The sequence below is a fragment of the Lutjanus erythropterus genome, chromosome 11 (genome assembly GCF_056507025.1).
Source record: "Lutjanus erythropterus isolate fLutEry1 chromosome 11, fLutEry1.hap2, whole genome shotgun sequence".
In the NCBI taxonomy this organism is placed as follows: domain Eukaryota; kingdom Metazoa; phylum Chordata; class Actinopteri; order Lutjaniformes; family Lutjanidae; genus Lutjanus; species Lutjanus erythropterus.
Window position 1 is genome coordinate 39,403,631 of NC_139327.1, and position 19,290 is coordinate 39,422,920.

Below are 19,290 nucleotides of genomic sequence, written 5' to 3' on the forward strand. Positions count from 1 at the left end.
CGTTGCCTAAATATCATCATCACAGTATCAGTGGGAGCAGAAACAGGAACAGAACTAAACATCAAGTGCTGTCTGATAAAATTATTTCTATCCTTTTGAATGTGGGTCTTATCATATCATTCATCACCTAAAATTATTTTTTTTTAAAAAAGACACTAGTAAAAGACAAACTTTTGCCCTGCTGGTGGCGCTACGTTAAAGGATGTAAACAACTTTAAGAACATTTGTCTGCAGCTCCTTGTTCCTTAATTGGTATCCTTTAATTTTAAATGAAACCTCTACATAATAAAAAGAGGCAGGAGGTTTTTTATGTATGATGCAGGCTCAGTGTAGCTCCCTCTAAGTATGTGATTTCTTTAAATCATTAAACAGCAGAACAGTATCTGCTGTTTTCTATAAGCTGATAGAGAAAATTCTCTCTCTGTGGAAACTAACAGGACCTCTTATTGATGGACGGACAACAATATAAATCATTAAGCTACAGACATTTGAACAGACTTTCTTTACTTAATTTCTTTATTAAAAAATGACAGTATATTACCACAGGAAAATAGAATTGAATTGCACTGCACGGTGTGCGACACGGCTGTTTTCAGATATAAAGATTACTCTGGATGTTGGTGGTTCTGACAAACTTGCGGAGGACGTCTGTGCTCGGAGACGGGTCCAACTGAGGAGAGAAAGGGAGAACAGCAGGAGATTAAAATCTTAAAAATGAGGAGATCAGAGAGACACGAATCCCATTCACTCTCTGATAAACGATGTTGGAGCGATTCTACAGCTTGGATGAACATGAAACTGACTTGGTTAAATCATCAGCATAAAAAAGATTAACAGCATAGAAAATGTGTGGTTCTTTGATTAAAAAGTCTCAGTGTATGCCTGCGCACAAAAACAACTGCGAGGTAAAACTTTGAGAAACTCTCAAGGTGCATTCCAGCAAAAAACATCCAATCACAGAGTTTAAAATCTGCACTGCAGTCTAAAATAATTAATTTTTGTATTCTGGGTTAATTTTAAAAAAAATCAGCAACTATGGCGCCACATTTAGAGCGCCTTGGTCACAGCGATGTCATCATATAACTGCAACGTTGCCTGCAACCATTGCGGCATGACATTCCCATCAACATATATTAAAAATGGACAAGATGAGAGCTGCCCAAAAGTGAAGCCAGGCTATCTTGATCGCCCCCTGCTGGCTGGCTGCAGCAGACATCATAAATCCTGCCTCACAAAAATGTACAGATTCACATTTGGAGGAAGTGAAGGTGCGGTGTCCATCTTTATTAATGTCAATAGTCACGCCGCTCTCTCTTTCTCCGTTTCCTGTCTGCAACTTCAACTCACTCTGTCCAAAAACAAAAAATGGCCCCCAGAACACAAGAATTCAGCAACAAGCCTTCGGAATTCCCTCCAGCTCTTACTTGGCCTCCAACTGGCCTCGTTTCCATGGCAATGTTAGCTGAGGCTCACTCCAACAATTGGACCCCAAACATAATGGACCCACCATTTAAACAAAAACCTGAAATAGGAATACAAAGAAGACAACTTTTTTCCCATCAGCTATCAAAACACTGCAGTAACATCATCGACTGGAGTGCAGATAGAGGCTGTGTGTGTGTGTGTGTGTGTGTGTGTGCGCGTGTGTGTGTGTGTGTGTGTGTGTGTGTGTGTGTGTGTGTGTGTGTGTGCATCTTTCATGTTCTTTCTGTATCTTATAAACTTTTAATCTGCTCTCCTCCTCTTTCTGACCTTTCTGAAGCTCCTGCAGATATAAAAAGAAAAGCAGCTCACCTGTATGGACTTGCCAAGTTTGGTTAGTGCAGGCTTGTAGGTCTCCATGGTGACAGAGTCAGGGCCGTTGACATCACTGTAACACTGGTAAACTACAGCGGCGATGCGGTGGACCTCGCAGTGGTTCAGTACTGATGAAACAGAGAAGAAGAATGCAGGACAGACTATCAGATGGCAACACAATGAACCAGTAAGAGTCGATGAAGACAGTTTGACATGAGGTGTGTAACCTGTCAGTCCTCAGGGTTACAACGTCTTCATCCTGATGATGATTCTTCTGTTTGTTTGGACGTTTAGTGTCTTTAAGTGCACTTGGACCAAAATGAACAAATCAGGATGCAGGACAATGTGTTCTCGGCGAGTGGAGAGGAGCCTAATGGCACCACATTTCATTCAGTTGGCAGAAGCTTTTGTACAAAAGCAACTTTTAGTTTTTACACACACACACACACACACACACACACACACACACACACACACACACACACACACACACACACACACACACACACACACACACACACACACACACACACACACACACACACACGTCAGAAGCTCAAGGACACTTCCCATTTGAGAGCTGATCACTCAGACCACATTCTGAGGTGGTCTGGGTCGCGTGTAACAACATTTCAGAGGTGTCAAGTCTCAAGTCTTAGCCTTCGAGTCGAAAGAAAATCCCAAGTTACTGTGGTGAGAATCAAGTCAAGTCATACAAAATCCTGACGACCCGCCCAAGTTTCCACACAGCTTTAAACTTCAACCTCCCAACCTAATTTTTATTTTGATTTAAAGGTTGATAACTTTAAATCTGACCAACGACTATGGATGAAAACTATCCTTTTGGCTAATTTTGGCATATTTACAGTAATGTTTATTAATATGCACTGTCCCTCAGAAATAAATAAACAAATAAATAAACCCCCACCACACGGTAGCTGCCTGGCGTGTTGGTCGGCAGGTTTGTGTGCATTGCACCAAAAATCATCGTTTCAAAAAACAAGATTTCTCAAAATTTACAAAAGATGCACATAATTAATATAAAAAAGTTGAGTCCTTTCAAGTCATCTCTCTCAAGTCTAAGTCAAGTCTCAAGTCATGAATACCGAGTCAAAGTCAAGTCTTTTATCAGTGTTAAAAAATTAAGTCAGACTTCAGTCAAGTCATGTGACTCAAACCCTCCACCTCTGCCACATTCTCTCAGAGCAAACGCAATGTTTCCTGAGTAACACTGTTATCCTGTGAGTCCATAAATCTATTTCATCGTAATGCAAATTATGCAGGTCTCTCTTACCTGCAGCAGATGTTTGTGAACACACTAATAACCTCTGATTTCCCTAAAAAATCATAAGAATTAAGAGAGAAGAGGAACTTCATAACTTTGTGAAACCCTGTCTTTGACAAATTCTTCTTAATTTAGAAAAAGTTGTGTATTCGTTTGTCTTTCCTTGTGGAAAAAACAGTCTGTTTGTCCCAGCAGGCTGCATTTAAAATAAACAACAACGCATTTTGCAAATGTGTTTATTTCTTATAAATTTGGCATTAAATAGAATATATTAAGATGTTTGTTTTCCTTGTTGCTGAGAGGAGCAGACAAGTGAGAGGCTCTGTGGTGTGCAGGGACACACACTTTTACTTTCTCTGATTGTGGCAAACATCAGATCTCCACACCGTCAGAACAAGTAAAGAGTGTGAATCATCCTTGTCATAGTTCATTTATAAAATCTCCGCACACAACCGAGCTTTCCTGCTTTCCTGACAGCACAGTTAAGACATGTAGGCTGATACAGGGGTTTAGTGTGGCGCTAAAAATAAAAGAACAAATAAACGGCTGAATGGACTCGACTGACAAAACAGCTCCAGTGTTAATTTGCATAACGGGGAAGTGACATCCTATCACAAGTGGTTGTTCAAGACGCACCTGGAGAAGCATTTTAACATCAGGAGTGAACTCAGTTCACCCCCCGTCATGCATGTTCACACTCATTTACATCCAGGTAACTCTATTTTGCTTTGTCACTCTTGTTGTGCAACTGCAGTGTTGTGGTTCATTAATTCATAGACAGCAGTGAACACTAAAGCATTAAGACTTAATGTCTGTTTAAGTGAATTTATTTTTCTTCCACTGCTTAAATATTAAGTATATAAAGATACTTTCTTGGAATATTAATGGAGGAAAAGATCCAGTTAAGAGGAGGAAATGTTTAAGTTCTAAAATCTGACTGACATGGCATTCATCCAAGAAACTCATCTGGTGGAGCCCACTGTGGTTAAATACAAAACAAAAAGTTGGTGTTGGGCAGGTATTTTACAGTCAGGAAAGGCAGGTAGCAACTTTGTCCCATGAGAAATTGAGTTTTGTATTATTAAAAATGATTAAAACAACATAAAGATGAGGGTTTTGCAGTGAGGGAGAAGATGTGAACTTTTTATGTGGAAATGTTAATCATAGCAAAGTATTTAAAACCTGAGGGGAACTTTACTTTAGCTCATGCAGCTACAGTCAGTCAACAGTCTGATATCAAACACTGTCAGAGGTGACTTAACAGATGTGTGTCATTTTTACCATAACTGGCCGAGTCTGTAGCCGTTACCACTGAATAAGAGACAATTTTATTATTGAATAATGTCAGGTGCTGACGTAACAACTAATTAAAAGTGCACTAAAGAGTTTTTTTTTCTTTTGAACCTTAGTTATGTTTACTCAGAAGTTGACTTTTCCTCTTTATAAACTTAAAAGAAAGGTCGACCTGGAGCACAAAGAGTTTTCAAACAAAGTGTGCCACTGATTTTTTTCTTTCTGGTGGATTTAATGTTTCCCATCTCATCTGCAAGAAGAAAGCTGCCCTTTTCCAAATCTCCAGAGGTATTACTCTACTGAACATGCAGGGCAGTGTGACAGATGAGGGAAAGAAGAAGGGAAGCAGAGTTTGTGTGTGTGCGTGTGCGTGTGTGTGCGTGTGCGTGTGTGTGTGTGTGTGTGTACCTGCAGCTGGAAGTCCAGTAACTATGTTGGGTTGCTCCAGTGATTGGCAGACAGGCTGACCACTGAAGGCACCGCTGTGGAGCGAACGCAGGAAGGGAGCGGAGCTGCAGCACAGATAATCGGCTGTTTTGTACTCGGCCACAGAGCTGTCAGACAACACGGTCACATTCAGCTCTCTGTGCTGCAGACACTCAAAAACCTACAAGAGTCAGACCGACACGACATCACCGTTAGACTGATGATCATCCAACTATTTTTCACTTTCAAAATCATGGTCGAGTACAATTTGAATTAATGTCCAAATTTTTCATCTGCATTTTTGTAGCCAATCAGATAATCTGATCACAAAAAATAAATAATGCAGCAGCAGCAGGTTTGGACTAAGAATGTCAATGATTTATCATTAATCAGCATCAAGAACTGATTGAATTAAAACTGTATCCATGAATATTTAATCTACAGTCTAGACATGAATAAGGAAACTAACACTTAAAATGAGAAAAAAAAAAAAAAGACAAAACAAATCATGAAAAAATGAAAAAGGGAAAAAAGTTTTTGTCTTTTGTATCTTATATATTATTGATGATTAATCATTTTAGCATTTTCAACTATTGGTTAAGTGAAATATCTTACTTTGTAATAATAATAACAATTAACCATGAAACTTTGGAGTAATTTGTTGGTAATTTCTAGGAAATTTTAAGACTATTACTTGGTAATTACCACTTGTTTGCCATGAAATTATGGGACCTGGAACTAAGGTGAAATTTCAATTTCCAAGTCCCATAATTCCATGGTAAATAGATGGTAATTACCAAATAATATATGTAAAATTTCTTTGAATTTACCAGCAAATTATCCCCCAAAAATACATGATAGGTATGATAATTTACAAGTGTTGTTTTTTATGCAAGTAGGTGGTGATTTTCTGTTTCACAAACTTTAACTTTATTAATTTACAAGTGTTGTTTTTTATGCAAGTAGGTGGTGATTTCTGTTTCACAAACTTTAACTTTATTTGAAATTAACTGTAAATTTAATAAGAAATTCATGCAGCTGCTGAACTGTTGTGCTTCATAACTGTAAAAACAAGCCTATTCACGGTTATAAATCTGTTGTCTGTTTGCAGGCTGAAGAGATGCAGCTGCCCTAAATTTCATAACATCAGTTCATCACAGTTTTTTGTCTAAACGTACCTTTTCTGTCCACTGAAAAAGCTGGTCCTCTGCAACGTAGCAAGTCACCTGGCATATCAACACCTTCAGGGAAAGAAATGCAAGAGACATTTTATGTGACATAAAGTGGATTAAAGATATATTTATATTTGTCTGCAACACGACTCAAAGACTGGAGGGACTGATAATACTGATGGACGAAACATTAAGGGAAAAACCATGACAGCACTGCAGCTAGCTCAAGCATCTCTCCAACAGCACGGTCTTTTCTTGACCTTAAAATCCGCTTTGCCGGTCTGTGTGGTATTTTCATGCTCAGCACATTGCAAAAAAAAGAAGTAAGAGAGACACAAACAGATTGGAGTTTCTTTCAAATGAGGCGGTGCAAAGAGAGGTGATATATTCTGGTAAAAAATTGGGTCTGGCTGCACAGAAGACAGACATCCAAGAACTACTTCTGGAGAAAAGTCACTCTGCTGCCAACATGGCTAAACTCTACTTTGAACAAGTGCACCAGTCTGAAATGGAATAACACTTAAACATGTGAATAAAGAATTTTCATTAAATTCTCTCTAACCAGTGGGGTGTCATGGTGGGTAAGACTCATACTCGCACTGCAACCACAAAAATGCACATTCCAATAACGTAGAGCAGGGATGTCAAACTCAACTTCATCAGGGGCCACGTTAGCATCATGGCCACCCTCTAAGGGCCCAATGTAAATATAAGACTATATAAATATAGCTACTTGTTGTAATTTTACATAATTGCACCTGCGTTTCATGATTATTTGTTTCAGTAAAACCTTTATAAATAATAACTAGCTCTGAAAACAGAAGTCTATGAAAAATAATGGCTACCAAACACCGTATTCGCTTTCCTGTCTTTCATTAAATTGTCCTCACTCTGTATAAACCTTTCTTTAGGTGGACATTTTGTTCGGCTGCAACATTTCTGTCATTTGCTAAAACCACTTGGCTACATGTTATTGAGACTGAAAGGAATTTCAGTCACATATAAATTAATGGATGATTGTTACAGTATCTCTTGTCCACAGCTGCTTCATAATGTACGAGCGTCTCCACCTTCAGTTCACTTAATCCCTGCAGTCTGAAGGCAGCAGCCGATAAATCTGAAGCTTGGCTATCACACACGGCCATTCACTGTGTTTATCTTGATTAAATCACATGAAAACGACACCGGGCTGATAGAAAATAACCACACACACACCTCTACACACACTGGAGCTGTTATAACTCTGTAACTCTGACAGTTTATGCAACAGAAGCCGGATTACCAGAGCTCTTTAATCCTGTGTGTCGTGGCCTACTTTCCAAGTTTTGTAGCTGAAGTGGGGTTTCATGTTTTATTCTTGAAATGCATTACGCTGCTGTTTCAGATCAAGAACCATATGATGTGAGCATTTACAGCGTGAGATACAGGAGACTGGAGACTGAAGTAGCGTTGGATTGACCCTGACCTACAAATGACTTCATGCTACTATTGTCTCTCTGATCATTTTCTATTGTCAGTGGAATTATCTGCATCCCTTTTATTTCTCCAGTTCATTCAAGTTTTTGCATTAAACTGTTCGTAGCGTGACAATGAACAGGAAACAGCAGCTATCATGTGCTCTCAAAGAACCAGTGTGTAGGATTTAACCTAAGGCCTTTACACACCAGACATGTATTTGGCCGGCGATTAATTTGCACGTTAATAATATTTGTTCAAACATATGCATCAATAATTATCGATATCGACTATATGAAACTTCACGATGGTGATAGGCGTTTCAGCTACATCTCTGAGGCCGAGCAGATCACTACAGAGACGAGGATTTCAAAGACAGCTTGTAAAGAAGTAAAGAGTGAAATTATAATTGTGATGATGTGATATTTATTGAGGTCTGTACCAAAAAACAAACAAACATGTTTTCCGTCACCTGGAGAACAAGATTGTTAGGTCAGGTCATCTCTGCAGCACTACAGTACCTCATTAAAATGCTGTTTCCCCACATTTTTCCTTTTTCAAAAAACTGTGATCTGGTTCTGGTTCTGGTTCTGGTTCTAGCACTTGGCCTCTGTAGATATGAACGGCTCATTATAAGGTAACGAAAACACAACAATTCTTATCTTCAGGTGATTCTACACATGAAAACTACTTAGAAATATTTTCTTCCACTTCTGCCATATATCTTAAACACTAAGAAGAGGATCAGGTGCAAACTCAAGCTGAAGGATTAAGTTTAAAACTCTCAGGTGCTTTTCTGTGGCATTAATCAAACAGCACACACACACACACACACACACACACACACACACACACACACACACACACACACACACACACACAGTATTTTGCTCAGTGTGTCACTCACTGATGGGTTGTCCTTCTGTCTGTAGAAAACACACTCTGACTCCTCGCTGGTTCGTGCAGTTACGGCCCGACTCCTCTCGTTCCACACTGATGCATGTCCCACCGCGTCCCAGTTTGCAGAGGTGAGAACGTACACTGACAAAAACCCTGTGAAGACAGACACGATCAATATTCAGCTCACATGAGACAGGAGGTTTGTACGGCTCTTTCATTTTAATAAAGGACATATTGTCTTTTATGGTTTGTATTATATCTTTTACATGTTATTGGCATTTTTTAATTTTCTATTAATGCTTCTTGACTTGCAGTACTTCCTCTCATCTTTATTTATATTTTCTTTATGTTGTGTACCAACACACAAAGCAAATTCCTTGTATGTGAAAACCTGCTTTGCCGAATGTGATGGTAAACGGAACCGGTCTGTGTTATAGACTGTTTGTCAAAAAAAACAAGCAATTCATCAGCTTGTGCTTTACCGAATTGTGACGGGCATTTTTCTGTGACTTAATAGAAAATCAATCGATCGATTGAGAAAATAACCTGCAGATGAATCGATAATAAACATAATCGGTAGCTGCAGCAGTGTTCTCATTAATGGACAGCTGCATTTCATTTACAGTAGGTGTTCCAGCTGCAGCACATCCTGCTGGTTTACTGACAAACTTGATGGAGAGGAGCCTTTGTTTCTGTTAACAATCACTGCTCAGACAGGTCTGTAATTAGCAGCAGATTTTTTTGTTCAGAACACTGAAAAAAAAAACTGCTGCTAATTACTCATCCTGTGGTTGGCATGTTGCTTACACATCTGCTCATCTCAATTTGCACTACATTTGTTCTATTTGCACTATACTTGTTATTATTACAGCTTTTCTTCTTTATCTGTGCCTCGTTACTGTCCCCCTCCAACGCTCAGCTTATTTTAATTCTTAGTACTTTCTTAAGATTTTGTTTTTATCCTAGCATTTTCGAACCCTGGTTGTTTTGATTTAGTGCTTGCATACGAACACCGGGGCGTCAGAGAAACACTTCCTTGATCCTCTGTACGTCCTGTACGTACGGCAGAACTGACAATAAAGTTGACTTTGACTTAACTTTCACTAATTCACGTGAATCAATAAACAGAGCCTGAACATAAGCTCCAACGGTGCACATCATCACAAAAGAAAAAAAAAAACTACAAAAATCATGGCACAAGTGAGAAATTATTATTATTATTATTATAATAAACTGTTTCACTGAACACCAAATGAATACATCCCTGCAGAGGAAACAGCACAACAGCTTCCATTTCTTTGTTTTCTTTATGAGAGTGACATGAGAAGATGAACATGGTTAGCTTAGCTTAGCATAAAGACTGGAAACAGGGGGAAACAGCTAGCCTGACTCTGTTGTTAAGTTACAAGAATATGTCCCCACGTCTACAGGTGAATTATGTTTTCTCTTGTTTATTCAACCTGAACATAAATGTGAAGTGAAGAAGGGTGAGAAAAGTTGATGCACATTTTATATTTGTTTAATGAATGAGTTAAACTAATGATATACAACTCACATTGACATTTGTTATAATGTGGATTATTGAAAATCCCTCCTTACAACATAATTTTACTCAACAATATGTTTTGTAGTTCACTCCATTTGTCTAGAAATTTTTTAGAAAAAATGTCTTTAATATTTCTGTTTTTAATGTCCTTTCATAAACATCATTTCCCACAAGCCCAACATCAGAAATTAAATGTTTTTGGCAGCAGGGATTACAGCTAAAAAACTGGTAAAATGACATAAGAAGTGAAGCATCCTAGAAACAGTAATGCAGTGCAGGGTCTGTCATCTCACATCAGCCCAAAAATTCTTTTCCATCTTCCTCTACAATGTTTTATCATCCATCACCATCTTAACCGCAAATGTTGAAGCTTTTATTCATATTTTAATTGTTAATATGTGGTTTAAATCTGGTTTGAAAAGTGTGCTGTGAGTAGAGATTATTGTGTTCATTCAATGAAAGTATTTGCTCCTCACTGAGATTATCATCTTCAAAAGTCAAAATACTCTTGGAAATCTGTATCACTGCAGCGCTAATGTTGCTGGACTCAAAGGGATCATTAAAGTTTCATTTGATCAGTTATAATACCGGGTGTTCTGTTAAATGGACTCATCACAGTTAACGTAGCGTACAGCAGAGCTGTGACTCTGAGAGCTGCTGGCAGCCACTTACTGGCAGCGTTGTGTCCCACAGCGAGGACGAAGTCTGAACACTGCAACTTGTTTCCTGACTTCAGCGACTCAGAGACTTCAGGGCTCCAGTGCAGATGAACCTCCCTGATGAAGAGTGATGAAGAGCGATGAGGGTTAGAGGAGAAGGAGGAGCAGCAGCAGAAAACACTGTAGAACTCAACATTTGAATTTATTTTTGTCTTTGGGTTGGGTTGGAGGCAAAATAAGACATTTGAAGACGTCATCTTGGGCTTTAGGAAACACTGATCGCCAATTTTCACAGTTTTCTGACATTTTATAGGCCGAACAACAAATCAATTAATCAGGAAAATAATTGAAAGATTAATCGACAATGAAAACAACCGTTAGTTGCAGCTCTAACGTTAACACAGTCTTTGTCTGCTGGGATGAATTCTCTTCAACTGTACTCTACTTAAGAAGATCACTGAGGTTTCTGCACTTGGGCTATATATGTTAAAATAGTGATGAAGTGATACTTATTGGAGCCTGTACCAACAAAATGTGTTTTCTTTCATCTGGAAAACAAGATTTTTACACCAGGGCATACACACACACACACACACACACACACACACACACACACACATTTCAGATGGAAATACTGTCCTTTTACTCTACATTATATTTAATTGACAGCTGAAGTCACTGCTGCATTACCAACCTTGTAAGCAGGGAAATGCCCTCGTGTCCCATAAGCCCCAGTGGAGTGAGTATGAACTAACTAAGTGCAGTATCACCTCCCATGATGAAGGCTTTAACACGAAACTAAAACTTGTGGCGCTGCTGAGATGTACTGCATTTAGAGCTGCAATGACTAGTTGATTAATCAATTTGTCCATCAAAATAAAATTAACTGCCAACCATCTTGATAATCAGTGAATCATTTCAATCATTTTTCAAGAAAAAATATCAAACATTTCCTGGTTCCAGCTTCTCAAATGTGAGGATTTGCTTCTTTTTTGTTATTTTTGACAGTAAATGAAAAGTCTCTTGAGTTTTAGTCTGTTAGTTGGACAAACAAAACCACTTTAGACTCTGGAATATTGTAATGAGCATTTTTCAGCATTTTAAACATGTCACATAGCAGGCAATTAATTGTGTAAATAATTGTCAGATTAATCGCTAATGAAAATAATCATTAGTCGACACCCTAAAAAGAAAGACGTTTCGGTTACTTAGCACTTAATCCTCATTGTAATAAATGGAGTGGACAAAATAACAGAAACACCTGTCACTATAACACAACACAGTTCTACAGACTGAACTGAACTAAACTTAACATTATATCCTTTTCATTTATGAGGGCTGCACAATTACTTGCAAAATAATCTAAATCACAACGTGGCCAAGTGCAACATCCAAATCACAGAACCAGAGCGAAATGTGAATTATCTGTTGCAGAGATGCCCTGACCTAAAAATCCTGTTCTCCAGATGAAAGAAAACATATCTGTTAGGTACAGACCCCAACAAATATCACAGAATCATTTAATAGTTCTTTTGTCAGTGAAAATGAAAATTGTGCTGCAAAAATGATCATTCCCACTAATCCTATTGTATATCCCAATATATATTTTTACCATATCGTGCAGCTCGATTATTTATTGCAGGACTGCTGTATTAGACTTCAATAGTTTTATCCAGGTGTAACTAATAAAATGTCAACTGAATATGTTCGTAGCAGAAACTGTAACCGTTTGTAAATACTGTCCAAAAAATATTTACACCTACATTTACAAACTGTGTAACTGTGTGTTGTTATTATTTAATATTTACCTGGTGAAATGATAATAAGTGAGTAGGGAGGAGGAGGAGTTACCGAGATTTCATGTGTCATGTTAGCTAGCTAACATGAGAGCTGCCGCTGACAGATGTAACATGTGAAGTTATATAAATCTGTGGCGTTTGATATAAAAATATACTGGAGATACAATAGAGTCACATACTATTTACCGTCTAAACATTAATTTAACCAGTTCACTTCACTGTAACTGTCAAACGTTACTTAGTTAATCTAACATTTCCATGCTTTCTGGCTCGTCTCTTCCTGTGTCCATGCTAGCATGCTGGCTAACGTTATTTACCTTTTTGCCTCCAGCTCTCTGCGGATTTGTTCATCTTCTTCGTTTTCATCGAGCTCCTCGTCGTCTTCCTCCACAGCCCGAGAATACACCGACAAAACTTCACCGAAAAACGTCGCCATAATCACCACGTCTGCAGAGTAAAACGAAAGTTTAGTTACAGATTCGGACCTGCTGCAACCATGACATACACCCGTCACTTCCGCCGGCAGCAACACCGCTTCAAAATAAAAGCACGGTTTTGGAGCTGAATCTTTCAGAATAAGATAGGCCAAGATAAAACGAGATTTTAGATTATTATTGTAGATAAGATTAAGTTGACATAAATTAATAGATAAGTTGAAATAAATAAATATGATAAGATGAGATTCGCCTATTAAGTGAATAAGTTTAAATAAATGTTGAATTACATTTAAAATTTGTATGTGTGTTTACTGATTTATTGGTTTATTTGATACAACAATAGAATCTACATAAATAAACACTATTGTAAATGTATCAGAGTTAGCCAAGAGGCTTTTTTTTCATCTATAGCCTCTGGACAGATGTTACAAAGTCACCCTACAAAGCAAAATATATAATTAAAATTGCAAAGTTATTCATCATTTATCATTTATAATCATGCAGAACAATAATAAAAAGAAGAAAGATTATTAATGTTAAAAGAAACATTATTCAGGATACACTTAAATGTATGTATTACAAACTCTGTCTTCAAGTACTGTTCTTTAAATGCGACATTTATAACATGCCTGTTCATTCTGGGAGGGGGATCCCTTTTGTGTGGCTCACTGTGAGGTTTCTTCAATTTTTCCCCTGTTCAAAGAATTTTGGGGGAATTTTTCTTACTGTTCTGAGGGTCTACAGGATAGAGAACGTTGCACACCATACAGATATTAAAGCCCCCTGGAGCAAATTGTGATTTTTGGCCATACAAATAAAATTTAACTTGACTTATACTACATTTTCAAGTACTATTTAAGACATGCAACAGAGACTCATAAAATGACACGTGCAAAGAAAAATAAATGAGGGACATTAATGTTAATAGGAACATGGACTAAAGACAACATAATGCTGCATTGTTAGACACTAAAACATGCAAAGCAGAAGCTAGAAAAGCATGAAGAGAATATAAAATACATGTGTGGAGGTGTGGAGGGATCTGACCTGAGTTATTTCTGGAGACATGTTAGTGTTACATTCTTATGCAAGTGCTGTGATTATAAACGTATTTGATTTTGAAACAGTAGCCTTATACCTGCTGAGGATTTTGCAAAATCAATCAATATTTTTTGAAAAAAAAAAAAAATCTCAGTCGTTTCATCCATGGCGCCCGGTCTGGACTCAAGACCAGTTAACAGGCAGTGGCTGGTTGGCAGGCTCTTGATTTTCCCCTCAATGTGTTAAATGCTTTATAAAATGCATTTTGCAGATATAAATCTTAAAGTTGCAGAATTTGGGGACCCAAATAAAATCTCCTGACCCAGTGTTAGAGGATACTCACTTGATTTTACTAATTCAGACCACTGAAGTCTCACATTAACTTCAGAATGCAGAAAAATAACAGAATAAACACAAATCACTTCCTTTCAGGAGGAATGGTCACAGCAATCAATAGTTATTTCAGTGGACATGTGATTATTGTTTATATTTTAAAAACTCATCCTGCAGGCATCAGTTTTAAGGTGATAAAAATTCCATCAGTCAATCAGACTTTATTTATACAGCACTTTTCATACAAACAGAATGCAACACAAAGTGCTTCACACAATAAAAACATTATAAAACAATACTGAGGAAACATTATCATAAGTGAGAAAACAGGAGGATAACTCAAAATGGAAAATAATTTATTATCACTCAATAAATAAGCTAACAATAATCACTGAGTGAAATAGAAGAATTTGCCAACTAGAAAAACTGATTAATAAAAATAAATAAATAGATAAATACAGAATAAATAAAGAGATAAAGTTCAATTAAAAGCCAGGTTAAAGAGGTAGGTCTCGAGTTTGCTTTTAAAAAGTATCAACCATCAAATCAGATCTGACTAAATATTTCAAACACAGAAACAAAAACACCTTCAATCGAGCTGCTCAAACACACAGAGAAGCGCAACACCAGTCGCTTCCCACAATCCCTTTGGGAAGCTCAAAGCCCCGGGCTGCATGCATGAGTACTGCCTGTCCGATGTGTTTCTGCCTGAGCTGCTCACTTAAATCAATGAATGATTTAAGGCTCTCCGGCAGATTCACATGGTGTGTGGTTATACAATGCATATAGACCCTCGAATATGGCTAACAATTAGCGCAGGATCGCTTGATGTGCTATTTTTGGCCCTTGTGCCAATCAAGGATAAACTTGACATATACCACAGGACGACTCCACCGGCTTTTTAGCGGCGATACATAATTAACATGAGTGCAAGTCAGAAAGCAGGAACACACAATTGTTAAAGGATGCTGGCAGGTCATTTCCAGTTGTACATCTAGCTGGAAAACATCAGCCAAGTCATGTCGGGGCAAATTGGCCTCAAGTTTGGCTGCAAGAAAATCCATCCTGTCCATTGTGTTGTATAATTCATTTTCCTGTAAGCTGTGCCCCGGGAGATGAGGGACAAACAGAAATGTGATGACATCAGCACAGCCATAAAAATACTTCATTGTCACCAGAAAATGTGGAGTGTTGGAAAGACAAATTGGATCGCAGGGCAAAGCCTGGAGTAGAATAGAGAGTAAGCTCTATTACCAGTGCAATGCAATAATGTAGCAGGAGGCCATAAAGTAAGAGCAGAAGGGTTTCCTGTCACAAAATGGAGCAACATGCTTGGAGGACGCTCCAGGCTGCTGTTAATATAATTGATAGTAGAGGGAGAGAGGGAGGAGTGGGAGGGATGTTCTGCAGCTTTAACAAACACTGAAGCCTGCAGGCCCGAGACAACAAGAGACGAGAGTCAACAACAGGACAAGCAGGGATTGTCAAAACATCACAGGCTATTAAAAAAAAAGGGAACACGACGGGACGGGACAGTCAGAGGACGTCCAGAATGAGGCTGCCTGTCTCTACCTTGCCCTGAAAGCAGCTGTTGCTCGAGCCGTCCGCCTGTCTGTCCAGCACTCGGGTCAAAAGCAGCAGATCCCTGCTGGCCAGACTGCCACGCTGCTTGGCAGGGACACGCACAGACATTTTTAAATGGGCAGCGGTTCAATTACAAAAAGGCAGCCTGCCCTCCTCCTCCTCCTCCTCCTCCTCCTCCTCCTCTTATACTATTTATCCCAACACACACATTCTGTCTGTTAAACCACATGCACAGATTAAGTTTGTGCACGTAGAGCATGAATTATTCATTCGTGTGTTCAAATTTGTTATTTTTCTCCATGACACCTGCCATGTCCTGTGGAAAAGACATGGACTATAATATATAAACAGATCAATAAGAGACAGCAGAGCTAACTGCTAATGCAACGATACACAGAGTAGTTTTATTACCAGACAAGACAGCTTTGTGAGTCTGTTTGTGTGGGAGCTTTTGTAACTGTGTTTGTGGGGTCTGACCAGCTTTGTGATGTAAAAACGCTGGATCCCTCAAATTTAAAAGGTTTGAGGTTTAAGACTTGGTTTAGGGTTAATATTAGGTTCAGATTAGGGTTAGGGCAAGGGGACCACTTCAGCGTTCAAGTGCTGCAAGAAAATACAATATTTCTCTCTATTACTAACATATATTCGTCCTGAGTGTTCTAACTAACCTTATACCAAAAAGGCTCGGGATTACAAAATAATAAAAATCTGCTTCATTTGTAAATGAAGAAGTGAACCTGAGGGGTGATCCACGAAAAAGCAAAATCTTTTTGGAACTAAAACTCAAAAATACCATTTACTTTCATTGTTTTGGAAATTTTGCAACAGTGTTTTCCTGTGAGACTCCAGCAGTGTTTTGTGGACTAAAAAACAAAACCTGACCTTCAGTCGGCATGAGGGCGAGTATTGTACTGAATTTTCATTTTGGGGTGAACTATCCCTTTAAAGCTGCTACAAGAAACGTCCAGTTAGTGTTTCCAAAGTAATAGCCACAAAATATAACATCAAAAATAAAATTATCTGAATAAAAATCTCCTCCTGCTTCTTTTTAACGAGCTCATGCACCACTCACTGTGACTTTCTTTCACAGACTCGTTTCATCCGATTTCACAGACAATCTGACCCGGTGGCAGCCATTAAGAACAACTGTACAGAAACAGCCGATCTTCTCTCGGATGGTCTCATTAACTTCTGTGGGTCATGTGGAGGCATCAGTAATACACTGAGACTGTTTCATAACCAGTTAAAAACTCCTTGTAGCGGCTCTAAGAAAAAATGCAAACTGCAGTTTCTGTACATCTTTATATACATTCGACACATAAACTCAGCAACTCTTCTGTCTCTTTGAACTGGTCCTTAATACCCCCGATGAAAATGGCTGAACATTGTCGGGCTTGTTTGTGTTTTCGTCAAACGCCATCATTTTAATATAATTGTGGGCTCTTGGTGGGGGGCCACAAGGTAGTCTGTGTTACAGCAGCACTGACCCCCGTTGGTCCCTCACCGTAGAACCGGCCCCTGGATCAAAACGAGGGCCGAGATGCAGGAGGGGCAGGATGCAGGAGAAGGAACCTGCTTTTTACACCCCTGGCACAAACTTTTAGTTCTCAGGGTTTAGAGGAAAAAAGTCCTCCTCAGCTCAGTGACTGAGGATGCTGCTGTTTAAGATGACACCGACTGACATCATCACATAACAGAAAAATCAGAGGAATGAGAGAAATAATACCAGAGATATGAGGGTTTGTTTGATTTCTCAGCCAAAGAGGGCAAAGAGGCATGTCCCTGATGTGGTCCTGACAGGAGGATTCCTAATCATACCGGTGACCCTGAACTCACCACCAGTGCCACCACGTGTCCAAAAACAAGACAAATCAATAATTATCTGGCAGATTATGTTGAAATTTACTGAGCAAAGCCACGCTCCCTCAGGGATTAATCTCTCTAATGGATCTGCTCTGCAGTGCCATACAGAGGGAAAACCTTGAAAGGAAGGTGATTTTCATGGGGGTGTGATGAACACGACAGCTTTTTACTTTCTGGGGGTTGAAAAGTCTTTCTCTCTGATAAACAGATGCATGAAAACTGGAGAGGTCATTGACAAAATGCTGCATGAGACCTTTGAGTGTTTGTCGCTCCAGCATTTATTTCCATATTCATAATTGTCACAGAGGGATGGAGCCTCGCACACACACACACACACACACACACACACACACACACACACACACACCAACGCAGCCAGTCCATCAGACCACCCACTCACACTCACATTCACTCGTTGGGGTAAAAGCGTTCACTCCAGCTGAGCTGCATGTCTGTGGACTGTGGGAGGAAAAAGTGAAGTGCCTGGAGAAATCCCACGCAGACACACGGAGAACATGCAAACCCCACACGGAGAGGATCAGTTGCTTAGGAACAGAGTTGTTCATCAGCTGTGGGTGTGATCACTTCTGAGCACGATGTGTGGGATTAATCACATGAACTTGTGTGTAAATGCGAGTGGGGCTCTGATGATGCTCACGGTGCCTGGAGGTGGGTGGGAAAGGTGACCTGCTGATGATCCGCCAGATGAAGAAAAGATCGATGTGAAGACGTCAGTGAGCAAACTGTAAAGAAAAAGATGTTTATAGAAATATTAAATATACATAAACAAGTCTGACTGAGTAAATGTGGTGTTTATTTCAGTTGTGGACGTTCACCCTTTAATGACCTGTTTGGTAAAGCACAGCTGTAATTTAAAATTTGTTTTAGTGAACTCAACCTGACTGAGCTCTCTCCAGCATGCTGCTCAATTATGTCAGGCGTAAAACAAATTCCCAGGGTGCATTGCAGTTTTTAGAATGAAGATGTTTGTAAGTGGCTTCCTTCCAGAAAGCTGGCAGGTTGAGACAGTAAATCACTCTGGTCTCGTCTTTGTGGTGAAGTTTTCACCACTAATTACATAATTTATCAATTAATTTAGTGATTTAGTGTATTTATGGCTTACTGAGCGGTGTAAAAAAAAAAAAAAAAACCGAAAAGCCATTAATGATACAGGCAGTCTGCAGTCTCAAACTCAAAAGCACCAAGAATGTTCAGATTATAAACTGTTTCATATGACAGTTTAATCTTTTTTAGGTGTTCTTAATGAAAATACAGCGGTGAACTGCTAGTCTTACATGGCAAGACTTCTCTCCACAGCACTCATATGCACATAACATATGCACATTATATGGGGAAAAAATGCGCTGCCATGTTTGCATTTCTTTAAACCAATCACAAACATCTTCGATGTAGAACATTTGCACATCAGGAGGTGAGACCTGGCGTTAAAAAAGCTGTCAGCATGTTTACGTTTGTACCGTTAGCGTCCCAGGTGCTAATTTACTGTTTTCAGCGTGTAGGTTGCAGCTCAAAGGTTTTACTGTTTGTTTCCCGGCAAAACAGCCAATACTAATGTTTAATAAGTTTATTCTACATAATCTACAAAAAGTCCTATTTAATTAATTAAATAATTTCTTTATTTTCTCTTCGTTATTTTTGTCATATATACAGATGTGTATGTCCATGAAGACTATTTGATC

General features: G+C 38.8%; 1 protein-coding gene across 1 annotated transcript; it reads right to left on the reverse strand.

Moving 5' to 3' along the window:
- Window positions 1-498: 498 nt before the first annotated feature.
- Window positions 499-12,860, reverse strand: psmg1 (proteasome (prosome, macropain) assembly chaperone 1). The gene is made up of 7 exons (XM_084730090.1): window positions 12,650-12,860; window positions 10,547-10,650; window positions 8,336-8,481; window positions 5,980-6,042; window positions 4,784-4,982; window positions 1,795-1,925; window positions 499-670 (listed from the first exon to the last, which is right to left on the reverse strand). Exons 1-7 carry the CDS (start codon window positions 12,766-12,768, stop codon window positions 593-595), a joined length of 840 nt encoding a protein of 279 aa, XP_084586216.1. The 5' UTR covers window positions 12,769-12,860; the 3' UTR covers window positions 499-592.
- Window positions 12,861-19,290: the final 6,430 nt, after the last annotated feature.

Bases quoted from the DNA above. Each gene is read 5' to 3' on its own strand.
- psmg1 (XM_084730090.1), bottom strand. From the start codon at position 12,768: ATGGCGACGTTTTTCGGTGAAGTTTTGTCGGTGTATTCTCGGGCTGTG. The intron at 6,043-8,335 runs GTGAGTGACACA...CTTTCCCTGAAG, and splicing joins GACAGAAGGACAACCCATCA to GTGTTGATATGCCAGGTGAC. The intron at 1,926-4,783 runs GTACACACACAC...CTGTTTCATCAG, and splicing joins TACTGGACTTCCAGCTGCAG to TACTGAACCACTGCGAGGTC.